At 37.1% G+C, this 19,585-nt stretch overlaps 2 protein-coding genes across 2 annotated transcripts; one reads left to right on the forward strand and one right to left on the reverse strand.

The window, feature by feature from the left end:
• Positions 1 to 1,074: 1,074 nt before the first annotated feature.
• LOC121432150 (muscarinic acetylcholine receptor M1-like) lies at positions 1,075 to 2,247 on the forward strand. The gene has a single exon (XM_041630006.1). It carries the CDS (start codon positions 1,075 to 1,077, stop codon positions 2,245 to 2,247), a length of 1,173 nt encoding a protein of 390 aa, XP_041485940.1.
• A 7,415-nt stretch (positions 2,248 to 9,662) lies between these two features.
• On the reverse strand, positions 9,663 to 14,711 carry LOC121431834. Its single transcript, XM_041629591.1, has 4 exons — positions 14,284 to 14,711; positions 12,791 to 13,652; positions 11,799 to 11,937; positions 9,663 to 10,854 (listed from the first exon to the last, which is right to left on the reverse strand). The coding sequence occupies exons 1-4, from the start codon at positions 14,483 to 14,485 to the stop codon at positions 10,396 to 10,398; spliced, it is 1,662 nt and encodes a 553-aa protein (XP_041485525.1). The 5' UTR covers positions 14,486 to 14,711; the 3' UTR covers positions 9,663 to 10,395.
• Positions 14,712 to 19,585: the final 4,874 nt, after the last annotated feature.

Raw genomic sequence — 19,585 nt, forward strand, 5'->3', positions numbered from 1 at the left:
CGCAATCATAAAGTACACAAAGGAATAAAATTAGCAACTTCTACGGTATAGATTGGTGATTACATCCAGGGTATTTCAGTGTATAATAAAACACCCTGGAATTAACTATTCATGTTCGTGCTTATTCCCATCCTTTTGCAATGATGTCAACTTGCTTTCGCTATTTTATCATTATAATAGAGTTTGCGCTAAGAGGATAAGCATCGGATATTGCGACTAGACCAAGCCTTTCGGGTTACATTTATAAATTATTCGATATCAAGTTACAGTAATTCTCAAGGTTGTTAAAGCCGACATGATTAAGTATTACTTAAGCACCGGTAATATCTAGAATAAGCATTAAAAAGAATATTTTTCCGCTGGGAGATTACTGGGATGTCTTTAAAAGAACAGAAAACGATGAAAGGACATTAACGTCAGCAAAAAAACATTTCTTTTTGCATCTGGTGAAAATAGACAACGCCTACAGACAACCATGGATTATCTGTAAGAATCTTCAAACCTGAAGGAAAGTTGAGGCCTTAAGTAATAGAAAACCAGTCAAAGTTTGGTGAAAAGATTTACATTTATATTCAAAGGAGATGTGGATATTGATACAGTCTGCACCCAGCAGGACTATATAGTCTGATGCAGATGCTTTAAGCTGTCCAGCTGCTGATAGTTTTCATTAAGATATGAGACTATAGAGACAAGAGACATAGGGCCTTTTCACGCGTGAATCTTGAATCATCATTGTAATGATGATTGCCGTTGAAATCGTGACTGTGAATAGCGTTCATGATTCTAATCATGTTGTAGTTTGGTTTCACACGAGCTAAATATTCGTCCTTAGCCTTATTTTTCACGGGAATCATCATTCCAATTTACGATTATTTTTTTTTACCGTGTGAAAGGGCGGATACAAACGTCTGATCTCGCGAAATAACTTATACAGAAATATCGAACTAAAAAAACAAACTAAACATATCTTGTAAAACTGGACTCTATAGACGTAAGAACGTCAGCATTTGCTGGAACTTCGCATAATATAATATCTTGCATCCTGATTTTAGCCCTCCTGGAACTTTGTTCAAAATGGATGCCGGAGTTTGGATGCAGATAATCACTCGAACTGTTATCTTTTTCCTGGGAATCCCAGGTAATATCTCCATCTTGCTGGTGTACAGGAAACGAAAGACAGGTGGAAGCACCCGAATATACATCATGGCAATCGCTGTGGTAGATCTAGGAGTTTGCTTGCTCAGCCCCGCTATCATCTACAACAGCATTGAGACATACGCAAACATCATTTTCTGCAAGCTTTTCGTTTTCGCTTATGTCTCTCTCGTGTTCCTATCTCTTTTGCTGATGGTCTTGATAGGAATCGATCGTTACTTCAAGATTTGCCATTCAATCAGAATCAAAACCAGTCCCCGACGAGCAAAGCTTACCGTGACTATCTGCACAATTTTTTGCTTCGGATTTAATACGCCATTTCTACTCTTCCTAACCTTGAAGAAGCAGGACGACGGTGTCATCTGCGCGCAGAGCGCTCAAGGTGACTTTCAAGACATTACTACGAGTACCATTTATCTGATAGCGTTCGCGATAGCGTTTGGTTGTTATGGACTGATTTATAGGAACGTCAAAGGCCACTCTAAAGTTCGGGCACGCATGTTTGGAGCTCCGGGTTTGCAGCCAGGTGGAGCGGGTTCAACGATGAGACCTCAGCCCAGTGGGTCCCGTGTCGCTCCTTCTGTAACCAACACTGCAGAGGACCACATCAGCCACGGAATCTCAAACGATGGAGCGTCTACAGTTCCTTCTGTCTCGGGCTCCATTCATCTTGACAAATCTGCTACCCTGCACCCCGACAGACAAGCTTGGAAGGAACATGCTGTCAACAGTGTATCAAACAACAACGCCCTCTCGCAACAAAATATTGCATCCACTGCTCAGAATGAACGTGGTGAAGGAGATAGAAAAGGGAAGACCGATAAAGTGAAATCTAAAAGAGCACCTCTTGATAAAACGACGAAGATGATGCTAGCCGTGACGGTGATTTACTTCCTTACGTGGGTTCCAGAGATTATTATTGTGACCCTCTTCGAGCGATTGATTTCTACAGAATTGAACAACGTTTTTGTGGAACTCATCATAGCTCTCTTGCGGGATCTGTTTGCAGTAAATCAAATCATCAATCCAGTTATATATGGACTTATCAACAAGAAGTTTAGAGAGGATGTTTTGAGAGTGCTAAAGAGGTAGATAAAGACAACTAATTACAGCCGAAAAGATGTATTTTTTCATATAAAATCAATTTGGCTAAGCAGGTCTTTGGTTTCGATGTGCTATATACTGTCAGTGATACATGTAAATAGTATGTTACTCTGTCAATGTAGGTGCCGATGTCAATTCCAATCTCCAGATCTTTGTAGTCAGGTTGTGCATGCATTCGAATCAATTCTGCCGCACTGTTAAACATACTCGTAATTTTACAAAGAAAAGTCGTAAATTTACATGATGTTTACCTTTAAAAAACAGACGACACAATGATGTACATGTAACAAATCAAACGCATTTACGCAGTGATATAATAATAATAATATAGGATATTTATATTGCGCACATATCCACCTTGTTAGGTGCTCAAGGCGCTCCTATATTACCCGGCTAAGCTAGGCGTTCATAGCGCACACAGCTTCTTAAGGAATTACGTCCTACCGGTACCCATTTACCTCACCTGGGTTGAGTGCAGCATATTGTGGATCAGTTTCTTGCTGAAGGAAATTACGCCATGGCTGGGATTCGAACCCACGACCCTTTGTTTCAAAGTCCGAAGACTAATCCACTGGGCCACAACGCTCCACATGTGACGTATAATAACGTAATACATGCGACATAACGTAATACATGCGACGTATAATTACAAATTACAAAGTAAGATATAATAATCCAATATAAAAATACCAACGAACTATCGTATTTTTACGGTGATTGCAGTGCATCTGTCGTGTAAATAACATTCTTATTTATAAATTAACTGCGATTTTCATGTTAAATGAATGTAAAAAATGGTCTTCTTCTTTTTCTTACAGTTATCCAGTATTTTTGCATTTTTACAGCCCATCGTAATTTAACAGTCCATACTGTTTGTGAGTCCCAGCTGCCAGTAATGATTATTGTTTTTTACAGGTTTATTTTTAACAGTGCAGGTACCCTCTCGCTTAACCTGAGCTGATCACAGCATAACAATCAACTCAGAATGCAAACAAAATTATTAAGTTTACATCTTAATCATCAGGATATATTTCCCTGCTATGAGTGGGGGTTAGTGCGCATCATTCGGATTAATGCAACTTTTAAATTCACCGTCAAAAAAGAGGGGTGTAAATAAAATGCCTTCTTCAAGGGTACGCGTGCGTTTCATGGCCGAGTTTCGAACCCGGGATTTACAAATGTGTAATCAGGCGACTAAGACCACTCGACCACGGTAACTCGTACCTAAATGAACTCGACTGGTTGTGTTAAGATATTGCCGTGGGCATTTATTTTGCCAAATACTAATTTTGACCGATGGCCGGTGTGATGACCATTCAAAGCATGACGTGTAAGTCACAACGCCATCGGGGGGGGGGGGGGGTACACAAATGTGGTCTATCAAATCTCGGGGCTATACATTTTCATTTAGTACCCTCGGATTCCGACTCGGGCTTCTTTGAACTGTTCCTAAGTAATATTTTGGTGTTAATTCACCGTTGGGAATTATTTACTCACTTCGTGGAATTGTAAAATCATGTTAATGCCAACAGACCTACATGTAAGTCTGATCTTTATCCCTTGTAAATCATGAATGTCATTTGTAACGTATCATTATTATGTACATATTCCACGTATTCGGTGTATCAAATTAAATTGTTCGTACAATGTTCATTTTTATTGTTGTGTTATCATGATAATTGTTGTTATTTTTTTGTAATTACCGTCATTATCCTTGTACTTATTATTTCTTTAACCAAACAATGCTTATTTTGATGATGACAAACTAAATACACTATTTTGTTAACCTTTTTGCACATCTTATAATACTACTTTTTTGTTATATATTGACTCTTATAACAGACTCTGTTTTATTATATTTCGTAAGTTTTTGAAATCTTTGAGCTATGGTAGGGTTGACATGTTATTTATGTCAGTTCTCATTAAATCAATGTTCAATTTATAAACATATACAGAAAACAATTCGACAAAATGAAGTAACCTCAGAGAATCTTATCAGTTTTCCATGCATGTTTCGTTTGATTTAGTAGATATTTGACAATTTTGCCATGTCAGTGAGTGCTTTGTAAACGATGTCAGTTATGAATATCAATGTTTTCTTACATGTATACGTAAATGTGTATGAAAACCATCTAAAAACAATTCTGAAATAAATGCACAAGAATGTTTTTGTTGTTTCCCATTTGTTTGAGTATTGTCTGAGTTTCTAAATTGCTAGTCGGGCCATTACATAAACTTTTTGGTCTGTTGCTCTTACGACTATCTGTACAATGCATGAATCATGACTACCAATACAGTTACCTTTTTTTTGTTATTTATGAAATGATGGTTCATAATTCAATTGGTTCCAGTGTGAAAGATTATGTATTTATTTTATTTTTTTGTTTCATGCGTGATCACATCAATCAAAATCACATACATGAGACTAGGGTGATACATGATTATTATGTAAAGAAAATATTACACAAAAGAAATATCTTTAAAAAATCTAGATGAATGAATGTTAATACACATCCACCCCGCCCCCATACTCACATCCATATTTATTTTCTCTAATTCCCTAAATTCTCCCGTTTTGTTTTCTTCCTCAATCTTTTATGGATATCTGTCCATCCAGGTTCTCAAAATGTCCTCCATCTTGTTAATTGAAGCATCAAAAATGCTTTTCATAATAAAGTGATCCCAAGGAAAATGTATATTTAATGTAAAGTCATACAAATATCTAAGGTGCGTGTGCGGTAATTATACAATATGAAAAGCTTTGATACATCGATATTGCCAAGTTTAAGCTCCTTTATTCACTTGATTTCGTAGCTGCATCGGGCATTCATAAAGAAAACGCTTTTGATAACTCGTCCGTGTACATGGATTATAGTTAGAAGCTGGATTGTAATGATTAGGAAAATTCATATAATTGGTCTTATGTTCATTGACCATAGGCTGGCAACCAAACGAATTCACAAAAAAAGTGTGGGAAATATAGTGATGTACGAAAATGCTGAACAACGGGCGGATATGGAAGGGGATAGGTGGACCCACTCCCAATTTATTTCGGAAATCAAATTCATAATATATTAAGAAGCATATTGAGAGAAATAATTCTCAAAAGAATAAAGTACTGTAAACTATAACACAAATTAATCGAAAGGATATAAAATACAATGTAGAAAAAAAACTGACATAGGCCTATCAATGAACGTCTGAACTGCATGACATGTTCAGATATAAATCGGGCAGCTTAGCTCAAGAGCTTGTAAACGCCCCGACTGCATCGCCAGAAAAGAAAACCCTCTGGAAAATGATAGCACAAATAAACTAGATCTGCGAGCGTGAAATCCAGTGAAAATGATTCAGAGATCACAAAATATATTAAAAATTATTGATTAAAAAATGCTTTGGGAACATCAACGCCCCTCTATATCACCACAATGCAACACTGCACATATTTTAAAGAAGAAAAAATGAAAGAATCCCCATCCAACCTATGCACCTCAGCTACCAGTCCAATTTTCTGGATATGCCATATTTCACAGCCACCACCGATATAAAATTGACATTTTGACGTGTTTGAAAAGCAGTTAAAGCTTTTTAATTCCTCCTACAGACATAACTCGTTGTGTCTTGTCTGAGACAAACAGGTCGGAGGTGGAATAAAATTAAGTCTCACTTAAAAGTATTGTTTAACTTTGTGAGCAGCCGATTAAAAAATTATCAAACCAAGATGAAACATGTGTACAAGTGCATGTATTAGAACTAATAAACCCTGAAAACAACCATTATTGAGAAAGAAAAGCTAAAACTACAAGGCAAACCCCGATTTTGTAAATAGGCGTCTTATAGACGCCTAAATTGTACACATAACTGTATGGGATGAAATTAAGATGGTGTTTCCGGTCAATTTATATTTCAATTTTTGAAGTACTAAAAAATGATTTTCGAACGCAATTTTTTCAGGGCTTCATTTTTGTAACATTTTAAAGACAAAGGTGACAAGTGTGACCTTCTAGCTCTGATTTTTTAAAAGTCAAACCAATGTTAACCAATCACTTTAAATATTGATTACCAATCAGAATAGTCATTTTTTTCAAATACGTTAAGAGTTCTATCCTTTCAAATATGGATGCTGTATTTGGCTAGAAGTAGTTGATTGCATCATTCTCTTCGTCGCTGGTATTCCTAGAAACCTTTGCATCATCATGGTCTACAGGAAACGGAAGGCAGGAGGAAGAACCTGTTACTATATCATCTCCATGGCTGTTACAGACCTTGTCATTTGCATGATTTACCACAAGCTCTCACAGGGTCGATACACCAGCATCATCTTCTGAAGGCTTTTGTCTTTGGCAATGTATGATGGTATTTGTATCTCTCTTGTTGATGGTCGTCATCGCGGTAAATCGCTATATGAAAGTTTGTCATTCTACCGGGTCAAAGACAAACCGACAATTGCAAGCGAAAGTTACCATTGCTGCTTGTACAGTGGTTCGTTTCTCCGCAAATGCCTGGCTTTTCATGTTTGTATCTTTGCAACACAAATGACACGATGGAGAGGTGATTTGTTGGCAGAGTCCCGAGGGTCAATTTCAGGGGATTATAACAGGTACAATGTATTTAGTTTCGTTCATTATAGCGTTCGCCGCTTATGGGGTGATCTACAGCATGATCTACAGGAGCATGTAGAACCACACAAGGATGCGTGCCAACTTGCATGCTACTCACCTGCTCACGGACCACAGTCAGGGTATCCTACGATGCCAGTCAATGCAATAGAATCATCTCCTTCTGTCGACATGACTGAGGATGATGTCAACTGTAGAAGGTCTAGATGTGCAGAATCATAGTCGTGTCATCTGTATCAGGGTACATACAGTCAACGAATCACGAAAATGCAATAAACGAGGGACGAGCAGACCCAGTGGCTGTGCCCAGACATACATGGTTGGACAACGCTACCAGTAATATGCCAACCCACAGCACCCTTTCAACAACATCTCGTGTGGCTCACTATGGTACCTTGAATAAATCAGTGGCATTTGGTATCGTTTCACACAAGAAGATGCCACTGGATAGGACCACTAAGATGATGCTAGAAGTGACGGGGATTTACTTTCTAACGTGGACCCCAGAGGCTCTTGCCGACACGTTTCTTCAGGAAGCCATCTCAAGTATAATAGATATTCTTATTCCATTCATTCGGGACCTGTTGTCAATCAACCACATCATTAATCCAATTGTATATGGTCTCCTCAACAAGAGTTTCAGACGGGATCTTTTAAATTGTTCGGAGTTTAATACAGTTCAAACACTATGAAGTCATTTTTTTTTAAATTCCGTAGGAGTTTGACCAATTAAGGGAATATAGGTCTACAATTTAGAATGTCACTGAATGTGCACCTACCTCAATGTAGTAATATGGAATTAACTTGGTAGTTATTTCTCCGATTGTTTTACAATAGCATTGTAATACAAAACCACTTCAGATTTTCCACATATACTATATATATATAAAATGATAATAATAATATTATTATGTCCATTTATATAGCGCGCTTACTATGTGCATATACTCAACTGCATGCGCTTTGATACTTGATATCACAATTACCCCGGCTGTAGCTAAGCCGCCATATTAATAGGCGCTAAAGCGTTCAAGGAATAAATCCTACCGGGTACCCATGCACCTCACCTGGGTCGAGTGCAGCACAATGTCGATAAATTTCTTGCCGAAGGAAATTACGCCACGGCCGGGATTTAAAGCCACGACCCTCTGTTTCAAAGTCAGTTGGTTGTACATACATATAGGAATCAGAAAATAAAAATAGCTTACTTGAGAATATTACTCAAATATTCGTGTATTATTTGTAAATAATACACGAATTGACCCCCCCCCCAAAAAAAAAAAAATCACGACTAAAAAAAGGAGAAAGGGAAAAAGGAAAGAGAGAAGGGTGAAATATGATATTATTTTCTAAATAATCATTATGTCAAAATCTTTCACACAATTGAATTTTGTAATTAGAAATAACAAAATTTTTGCACGCTAAATTTGTTTTATTTAATTATTATTTTCTTTAACAATAACAATATTTGCTGAATACGCCATATCTGGCCCCTTTAACATTTTTGGCTCATTATGCCACTGAAAAAGGACCTTGACAAATATAGCCCTTAGTTAAGCAGGCTGTGATTACTTAACTTTGTTCATATTGTGCTGTTATAAACTAAAAACCGTTTCACAGTGATTTACATGACTGAGAAACAGTTATAAAGATAGAAGAAAAAAAAATAGACTAATGGATCTTAGCAGTATCCAGTAGAAGAAATGAGCCAAAATTTTTGAGGGGGCTATATGTGGCGTACCACGCAAAATTTCACAAAAAGTTACGAGCGAGCAAGGTGAACGAGCAACAATTTTGATTTTTTTTTACTATAGAAATCCAAATTTGTGATCGATTTTTACATGATAATCAGAAGATAATACCATATAACTTCTTTCTTTCCTTTTCTTCCTTTTTTTGTGGCCGTTATTTTTTTTTTTTGGGGGGGAAGCCCCCCAAATGTAGGCTACGCCACTGACAGTATCTTGATTAATCTTCATCATAAGCGTACTTCATCGCAAAAAATAGAGCCTGACAGATTACTAAAAAATCATGCATCGAGTTAAGGAAACGTATCCACCCACGTTTATAATTCGTTAATAATGATCTTCTCTTGATGTGTCTTTATTCCTATCTCAGGTGATAAAATTTACCGAGGTCTGCTAACGCTCGTATACCGAGTATTATAAATAAGAAAAGCGAATTAGAAAATATATATTTCACATATGAAAAAGTAATTCTTCGATGAAATATACGCGGGGGCACAACCGATTTTGATTTACAACCAATGCCATAGGAACTGCTTAGGATATTAAGTATAGATTCACGATATAATCATTAAATATTTGTTTCGTATTTATGAATGATTTATTACACTGGCTCTGACAGGCTTTCAGAGTTTTATGACGAAAAGCTTTTGCATTATCATTATGAGACGTATGATAAGGCCATTTGCGTCACTGATGGACGTGGAGACAAAATACTAAAACTATCAATAGAATTTAATGTTGCAAAGATTTTGTCAACATCATAAAATAAATTCTAAAAGATGGCGAATTCTTAAAAATGGAAGAGAGAACTAATCATATCATTGAGTTTTCTTTGACATTTTTACGTCAATAATCTTCCTGATTGGTACACAGCAAAAACTGTGGTGTTAACCGATGTACATAGAGGACCACACCAGTTATATTACACCGGTGTTAAATTGGTGGTGTTAGTTTTACACGTATAGGTGTTATTACAACACCTATGGTTGTTACATTTACACTCTTTGGTGTTTTGTTCAATCTCTAGGGTGTTATTTTAACACCTCAGGGTGTGGTCCTCTATTAACACCAATTGGTGTCAGTTTTAACACCACAGTTTTTACAGTGTAACCATGTGGTGCCTTCAACTCGCTTCTTTAGTTATTTTTATATTTGTCTCTTCAAAGCAACATCCCTCTAGAAATTCTGTGAATTGATGTCAAAGATTGAATATAAATCATACCGCATACCACTTAGTATGTTAATTTTCGATCCCTAAAATGTGTTTCATGTATATCTTCGAAATTGTTATATGAGTTTTGTAATAGTCACATGGAACTTTTGAAGAGAAAGTAAACGAAAATAAAATAGAAATTAGTATTACAGGCCTTTCTTGTTTGAGAAGGTCCAAGCAGTATTTGATTGGTTCCAAGTTAACGTGACATCAGAATAATTGTGTGATGTCCTTGTTCCGGGGATCGTTCATGAATTGACGTTTATCCGACACATCCTACAGTCAACATAGCAACAGTCAACATCTATATACTGTATATTTATATGCTTCAAAGCCAATTAGTATGATGCAAAATGGTAAGATCTGATAACTCAAACGGCAATGTAGATGAAATGCTCACCAGGATTCAAAGTAAGTCGAGTCGAACCTCACACAAAATCGTGTCGAGAACTTTAACCAGGAACATTCAGTCAATTATTTTTTTTATATAGAGACTGGTTTCCGTAATCAGATCATGGCGGAAGGTAATAGTGTGAACGGTACTTGAGAATCATGGCTATGTCAAATCGTTTCTATTGGCGTTAGCTGCGATGGCCTGCTGTGTCTTTGAAGTTACGCTTCGATTAGACGAGACCATCCTTCTCCGACACGATTCCTTGTTCCTTCTTGGTGTGATCGGTCCATATGGACCATGATGCGTTTCCTTCTGTCTCGAACCAACGCTGGCGTGGTAGCGGGCGAGGATGGCAAGCTTATTGAGGACGATCTCAACAGCGAGGCAGACTTGATCCAGGTGGTGTCTCGGGACGCCTCGGTGGACGGGAAGGAAGATGACGTGGTCCATGATGAAGGATGCCGTGGTAGGTTGCCATCGGGTCTCATCGATGCCTACCAGATTTGTTGGTGGGGCATCTGGAGTGGTACTTGGGGAGACAATTAGCTCGATCTGGGCAAGGCCTCTTGCGGCTGCGATACCAAGTCGATTGAGACGCTGACAGACTTCATCTGGATCATCCTAAGAAATCATCGGTCAAAAAGAAGAAAAGAACCAATGTGAATGGTTGATATCAATGAGGACTGAATATGAACACTCTTCTATACATGTGCTGCACTCAACCCAGGTGAGGTAAATGGGTACCAGTAGGATATAATTCCTTAAAGCTGAATGCGCTATAAACGCCTAACTTAGCCTGGTAATATAGGAGCGCCTTGAGCACCTTTTAAACAAGGTGGATCTGTGCGCAATATAAATACCCTATATTATTATTATTATTATTACGATTATTATTATTATGTACAAATGTGTTCAGTTAAAAATGACGAATTCGCCTATATCTTATAGGCCTATATCTTATCAAATTATCTTTGGACATTTTTCTCAAAATTAATTTCCATGCATGATATATTCCAAATTCGCTTGCAGGAAGTAATGAACTAATATTCATAATCAATAAAGAAGTATAAGTGAAAGGAACGAAGAGTTCTGAATCGCTTTTCTTACATTCCGTACGGTTCATAATGGAAATCCCCTGTCTTTCACAAACAAGATAAAGGGGAAGAAATTTTTAGAAAGATACATCATTATGCTTCTAGGCTTTGAAAAAAAAAATAGTAAAGAAATATTCTTATATCTTTCTATTAATAATAACATAAGGTATGTATATTGCGCACATATCTACCTTGTTAGGTGCTCAAGGCGCTCCTATATTACCCGGCTAAGCTAGGCGTTCAGAGCGCACACAGCTTCTTAAGGAATTACTTCCTACCGGTACCCATTTACCTCACCTGGGTTGAGTGCAGCACATGTTGGATCAGTTTCTTGCTGAAGGAAATTACGCCATGGCTGGGATTCGCACCCACGACCCTCTGTTTCAAAGGCCGGAGACTAATCCACTGGGCCACAATGCTCCACTGTATATTACTGTAATCCAAAAATGATAAAATGATAAGAGTACTCACAACAAGGATTGGGAAAAGCCAGTATCCTCTAATGAGGGCGTCGTTGCCTATCTGACCTGCTACCTGCGGAAGCCTATCTGAAACATAGTCCCCGACATCTTGCGATCTCTCCACGCCATTCGAGTCGAAATACTTTAATCTGTTTAAAAAAACACAAAGGAAGGGACAGCGATATCAAAGGTATACATTATAAAAATTTAGTTTTGATGAACAAGTTTACAGGGAATGAATTTTCGAGTAACTTCTTAGTAATGAAGATTTTCTTTTCCCTCCTTCTAAAATGAAAAGTTATAGATTGGTTGCGGCCAGAGGCTATTTGTTGCCATTTAAAAAAGAAGGTAAATTTGTTAGATTGTAATTAAAAAAAGAAAAAATAAATACATAGATTATTTTGATTAAACTGTGTATGTATTATAAGCATTCATTTTTTAAAGGGGAAGTTCACCCTGACAAAAATTTTATTGTAAAAATAGCAGAAAAAATAATAAAAAATATTGCCGAAGGTTTGAGAAAAATTCATCAAATAATTAAAAAGTTATTAGAATTTCAATTATTTGATTTGTGACGTCATATGCGAGCAGCATTCCTACATAGCGAATGGTAAAAAATCAATGAAATGTCATTTTCTCAGAAAATTGAAAATGGTTTTCACTGTACCTTTTGAATTTCAATAGACCAATCATTTCACACCCGATCATGAATAAAAAACAAAATTAAGTCATCAGGAACCATAAAAAATTTGAAATTCATGCATTTTATATTACATAACACATGGGGCAGCTGCTCGTTTATGACGTCACAAATCCAAAACTTTGAACTCTAATATCTTTCTTACTCTTTAACGGATTTTCCTCAAACCTTCACCAATATTTTTTACTATTTTTTCTGCTATTTTTACAACAAAGTTTTCTTCAGGGTGAACTTCCCCTTTAAAATGATTTACATCTAAATAAACATTAAAGTGATGTGGATCTATACAAATTATTTTGCACCTTTGAAAAAGCATAAATGTCATCGAAGTTGGAGGCCTCTCACGCATATTACGCACCAGACCAGCCGTAGGGGGCGGTGTTAAGGAATCATTGACGATCTTTTTGAGATCAACAAGAGCAAGTCTGGCCAAAGAAGAAAACATAGATAAAAGGCGAGGATACTGGAGAGCTTTTGCGGTTAAGGTGCAATTAAAAGCCTTTCGGATATATTCTACTTCAGATCCTTGGCGATATGTTTCCTGTAGTTTGTCCATTTTCTCAAGGAGATATTTATCCTTGATCCTTGTGATGCCGCCACCGAACGCAGTGCACGGGTAGATCACCCCAAAGTTGAAGAATACGAGATCAGATTCTGGATTCGTGGAATAGGCTGGCGCCATGCAAGCCTGGGAACAGTCTTCAAGAACATGAACCCCATGCTCGTGGGCGAGTTCGGTGACGGCCGACAGGTCACACACCCGCCCAAATAGGTGCGTCACTAGTATAGCCACCGTGCTTTCATTGATGAGAAGCCTCAGGGCCTCAAGGTCTGGTGAGAGCTGGCCCCTGGTAACATCCAAAGGAATTACCTGAAGTCCATGATGCAGTAGTACTTGTATGGTGCTGGACGTGTTAATTGCGGTCACAATGACCTCTGACCCCGGTGGGTACTTCTGGACCCGGAAGAACAGGTCAAGACTGGTGTTGACGGATGCACTGATCAGGATCGGGTGCTGATCTTGAGGGCGCTGTGCTGCTTTAGTCTGACACAAAGCTAGTATCTCATTGAGAAGCTTCCTATTTTCGTTGTCCATGTTGTGACGTCTCAATCGTACACGGGAGTACCACGTGATCAATGATATCGTGTGGCGAATTGTGGTATCTAAAAATATGAGAGGAAAGTAGAAACAAGCATGACGTTACAGGCCTCGGTAGGAATCGCAGAGTACGCGGAACATAATACATTTATATAGATTGCTTTTTTAAGACGTGATTGCCAGAGCCAGAGTTCTGCCAAACGAATTTTAATTGCACATAATACTTTGTTTAATACGAAAAACCCAATTCAAAAGAAAGTACGCAATGTTTGTAACCCATCCAGACCGGGTTTGATGAACTCTATGAACAGCTCTGTTGATTGCCATGTCACAGAAGTTAGAAGATCAAGGATGAATAGCAACAATCATACAGGCGAAACAGATTTCAGATTTAAGACATATTAAAGTTGTTTCCAACACTGTTGAACGACATCAAATTTGGCGGTTTGAAGTCATTCCCGTTGGTATGACTGTGGCTTCATTAAAGTCACCTTTAAGTGAGCGTTCATCAAAATTGGATTAGTATTCACTACTTTAAAATATACCGGTTGATATATATAAGATGTATCTAGTCTCACACTGTGCATGTGGCGTACGAAAATGTGATTTACAAATAACTAATAAATAACCAACTACAGATTATGCAACACATTCCCTCAGCATTTTGGAAGTAAATCATGATCATGAGTGACTTACCGATAAACAGGCAATCATAGGGCACCGGGTTGACATCGCGTTCGCTACCATCTCGACGATGACAACATACACAATACACGAAGAAAACGACAACGAACACCACGAGCCCTGAAGCCGACACCGCATACTTCACGAAATCATCTAGTAGTAGCGCTACCATGTCGGGCAGACGTTGTAAATTCGTTGAAGTATCCGAATCCATGATGATCTATTTAAGTGCGATTATTAGAATTATTCCCATTTATTTATCTATTTATTTCGTTTACATGTCTTGTGTATATTTACTACAACCTTCTCATTTTCAGGTGGTCCATGGTTTGGATACACTACAGACATGACAGACGTAGACACCACTATAATTATACCATACCCGTATTTTATACGGCTGGAAAACAGTTGAGGTAATTTAAACGCAGCTGCGTAGCACTTAAAGTTCTAAGGGTAGGGAAGGGGGAGGGTTTAGGGAACCAACGTCCCTTATATTCAGATTCTTAAATAGATTTTCGCGTTAACTTTCCATTGAAAATTTTTCGTTTGAATTGAATATGGTACGACAATGCACCAGACAGTGTCCTGTACTGTTTCCAGAAGAATAAGAAGATGGGGAGGTTTTGAAAAGAAAAAAAGGTTTACAAATGCAACATACGAGGATAAAACTCGATATGAAGTGGGGTGGCGCTACGGAAGGAGGAGGGTTTGGAGCCGACCGCACCCAATGATTTTTAAGTAGTAAAAAGTAAAGATTAAAAGGGGAAAAGCAAACATTAACAAAGAAAGGAGCATAGAGTATTGTAAGGGGAGGAGTCTGTCTCGTGTAACCCCATGTTACCCATATATTTTAATTAAGAGGGAGAAATTTACTTTACATATTCTGTTTATGCGGCCTTACCCCCTCCCCCCCCCCCCCCCCCTCTCTCTCTCTCTATCAAAATACCTTGGCATTGCTCCCGAGTGATTAATGTGCGTGATATCATTCGTAGACCATTGTCCATCACTTTCTAAAATGTTCAAAATGCAATATTACAAAATTCATTTAATATATAGGGCCATAGGCAGCGGAAGCGGGTGGGGGGCGACCCCCCCCCCCCTAAATATTTTGTTGATAATCTTTTTTTTTCTTTTTTTGCCTGTCACTTTTTTCCTGCGCCCCCCCCCCCCCTCTCCTAAATTCAGGTGGACCCCTAAATTTTGTGGTTTCCGCCGCCAATGTATAGGGCCTATTACTGAAGGTCGAAAAATACCTTTGGTTTTGTACCATCCCCCACCCCACCACTCCACCATATAAAATACGACTGAGACACATAATAATAACCATGCATGCATTGCTCACCATTCCCCACCATTAAACGTTGATTCAAATGTATCATATTCTTGTTTGTTTTGAGAATTATGCTGGTATATATTCCACGTATATATCACCATGATTGTATCAGAGCCCGGTAACATAACCGATCTTCGGGTTGACCTTTACGACTGATCACGTACGGCGTTCAATGCAATTAATCGCAGAGATCAATATCACGATCTATCGCTATGCTTTGTGTTACCGGCCCCAAGTATGAGGTGTGCAGACAATGAAGTACAGCTGCACCGGCAGGTGTTTGAAAACAAACCGCAAAATAAATTTTGAAAAATAATAAAGGAAAATATTGTTAATTCCTATAGGGAAAGTCAGTGGTTATACCTAGTTACCATTGCCACGATTGCCCCACGATTCAAACAGCATACTAAATCGTGGAGTACTCGTACTGATCTTATCACATTTTATTAGATCGTATCACACCAGTCGTGGCAATTGTATTAATCAGAGAATTTTTTTTTAATCGTTCACAAAATGTTCGCGATCGGCTACGAAAGGCTAATCATGGCTTTCGTAAAGGATCACACGATATTGAGAACGAGGTATTTGTAGGAAAATGAGGACAAATGATTAAATAGGGCCTTCTCCGCTAGATTATTGAAGAAACTACGATTCAATGATTTTTTAACAATATGAATTATAAAATAATTAACAAAAATATATATTCTACACAACCCTCCCCTCCCTCTTTAAATTTCTCCACCCCCCCCCCTCTCTCTCTCCCAACCCCCCCCCCCCTTCTCCCTCTACAAGTCTCTCTCTCTTGATAGATATTACTTTGAAACTAAATGGGTATATTTTGCCTCATTGCGAGCAGTTTAGATTTCTTGGTAATGTGGTCAGACTCTAAAATAACCTGGTCTGTCCATATTATTGCGATTATTGATAAATGTAAGAAAAGGTTGAATTTATGACGTTGTGTTTCGGGCACTTCATGGGGAAATAATCAAGAGATATGTAAAAAATTTATTTTATCTATTTTAGATTATGAAAGTGAAATGTATGATTCTGCCTGTATAAAAGAAAGCAAAAACTTGACTCTTTCCAATATAGAGCTTTGAAAATTACTACAGGTATACAATGTACAGTGCATTATTAGAGTTTTGATCCGTGAATTACCTCTGTATCTTCGAAGAAAACTGCTTAATGATAAATTATGATATTATTTGTTGTTTAGCACTTTATGCCATCCAACACTGTAAAAAATTGGTAAAATTTTAACCAGCACGAGGATAATTATATGTCCAACCAACTTTGGGCAGTATCTGTTTACCCAATGCGGGAAGCAAATTGTCTAGTAAGGTTAGAAAATCAACAGCAATTAATTTAGAATGGGCAAAATTTCCATCACACTGGATGAATAAAAATGCCCCAAAGTAATACTCAATGTTGGTTGGACACATAGTTACCCTCATGGATCAATTTCGCCCAATATTTTTGTAGAACGAAATATAGATATTTTTTTCTTCTGATCATACGGACAGACACGAATGGAAGGAAGGGGAGAGACCTTTTAAACTTAAAGGTCAATTCCACCCCAGAAAAAAATTTGATTTGAATAAATAGGGAAAAATCAAACTAGCTTAAAATTTCATCAAAATCGGATGTAAGAAAGTTATGGCATTTTAAAATTTTGCTTATTGTCACAAAACAGTGATATGAACAACTTATTGTCATGCAAATGAGTCAGTCGATTTGACAGTATAAGGACCAAGTTGACTAAATTATACAGTAATAAACAATGCTAATTCCACATGTTCAGGGAGGAATTAATCGTTGTTTCACTTGACAATTAGGAGAAAATTAGAATATTTCATATTTCATGTAATAAAATACAAAAGAAATAGTGATGTAATGACGTCATCAGTCTCCTCATTTACATACCGACCAGGATGTGCATATAACTGTTTTGTGAAATTAAGCGAAACTTTAAAATGTCACAACTTTCTATTTTACATCCGATTTGATGAAATTTTCAGTGTTATGTTTGTTGAATTTTTCTCTTTTTATTCAACTCAAATTTTTATTGGGGTGGACTTTTCCTTTAATGCCTGTAGAGATGAGGTACATGTAGAATATCAGGATAATTTATTACCTAACATCCCAGAGTGGCGTTTGGTCCGCCCTCTTGTGTCATTTTATGTTCAACGTAAAATTTAAAAACAAAATGATATGCTAACGGCCGAGATGATATCTATCGTTCTCGAACGAATTACATGTAGAGTAGGGTAAGTATAAAGTAAACTATTATATTCCAAATCAAACGACACTTGTCAGGCCCATACTCTAAAAAAGATTGGGTAGAAATGTACTCAGTATTGGGTAGAAAGAGAACAAGCATGTATGTTGTGTAATTTGTCCCTTTATTGCGCAAAATGCAAGTTTAAAAGATAAATTTCAACGCGTAAAATTGACAAAGTTTTTGGTATCATTAATACCAAGCTATCATACGTGTTCCCATTTTATCCAGTATAGAGTAAACCTTGAGAGAGTATGTTAGGTATGCAAAGTTTTTGGAACTATTGAACATTGTATTTTATTATGTTCAAAATATGAAAAAGAGAGACGCATTATGTTAACAAAACTGAAATTGAATGACCCGAACTTTATGAAGCAATTATTAACTCGCTCCGATTTTATAAGGAAACTACTGTGTTTTATATATGCAACTAACAGTTTTGGTCAGCTGTTAAAAGTTTGTTTATTTACTAGATTTCCCCTTCTGAAAGGACATGAAGTGTTAAGGTTTTTACCAGTCTTCCTTTCTTAAGATATATCTTTTTTAAAATGATAAATGAAATAAATGATTAAATGAAATAAGGAAATATTCAATTTGTTTTTATCCTTATCACCATGAATAATTGAAAGGAAAATAAAAATTACACGAAAGCCCGGATGCTTTTCTCAATTGTTTTTGTCAAGCGGATATTTGGGCCAGTATTTTAAAGAGAAATGCCAGTAGTCGCAGTAAACACTGATTTCATGAGAAAGTCTGTAAAACCAGGCTTAATTGTCAGAATATCATCGAGGATCTAGATCTGGTACAGTTACATATACTGAACTTTGTGAAATCTTGAAATCTACGCTGAAAACGTTCACACTGAAGATCACCAACACAGATAGGCACACGTGGGACAATGTATTATTATTGCTGGAATAAAGACCCGACGGAAGCCGGACCGAATCCGCGCTTATTTTGCTTATTTCTCAGCAATTAGGCCTACACAATTTCTCCCAGAATCCTTTGGCACATATTTTTTATTCATACAAACAGACACTTGGGTGGTCATTATATTAGATTCTGTAAAAAGTCATTTTGAGATCGTTACCAAAACTGGAATTTATCTTTAATATTGGTCATAGGTTGAAGAAAGTCTCCCTCTCGGCTGATGATTAGTCGTAGCCAATGGAAGCACATAATAAAAATACACATTACACAGAGGCCTGTGAAATAAACACAAACCATCCAACCAACCTCGCCCTTTCCACGAACAATCATGTATCACGCGCGTTATTTAAAAATATGTATTTGTATTATTTCTTTATTATTTGGTGAAGATTTTATGAAATTCTGTAGGACTTACTAAAATAGGTGGATGGGTAACTTATCAAAATATTCAAATAATGGTTGTTTTATGGTTTGAAGTCCCATATGCATTCCTTCGCAAACATATTACTACTATATTATTACTACTACTACTACTACTACTACTACTACTACTACTACTTCTACTACTAATATACTACTACTACCACTACTATTACTACTACTACTACTACTACTTCTACTACTACTACTTCTACTACTACTACTACTATTACTACATGTACTACTACTATTACTACATGTACTACTACTATTACTACTACTACTATTACTACTACTACTACTACTACTATTACTACTACTACTACTATACTCCTCCTCCTCCTCCTATACTA

The sequence above is a fragment of the Lytechinus variegatus genome, chromosome 18, assembly GCF_018143015.1.
Source record: "Lytechinus variegatus isolate NC3 chromosome 18, Lvar_3.0, whole genome shotgun sequence".
Lineage (NCBI taxonomy): Eukaryota > Metazoa > Echinodermata > Echinoidea > Temnopleuroida > Toxopneustidae > Lytechinus > Lytechinus variegatus.

Bases quoted from the DNA above. Each gene is read 5' to 3' on its own strand.
- LOC121431834 (XM_041629591.1), bottom strand. From the start codon at position 14,485: ATGGATTCGGATACTTCAACGAATTTACAACGTCTGCCCGACATGGTA. The intron at 13,653-14,283 runs GTAAGTCACTCA...TCATATTTTTAG, and splicing joins CTATGATTGCCTGTTTATCG to ATACCACAATTCGCCACACG. The intron at 11,938-12,790 runs GTGCAAAATAAT...TTTTTTAAACAG, and splicing joins ACATTTATGCTTTTTCAAAG to ATTAAAGTATTTCGACTCGA.
- LOC121432150 (XM_041630006.1), top strand. From the start codon at position 1,075: ATGGATGCCGGAGTTTGGATGCAGATAATCACTCGAACTGTTATCTTT.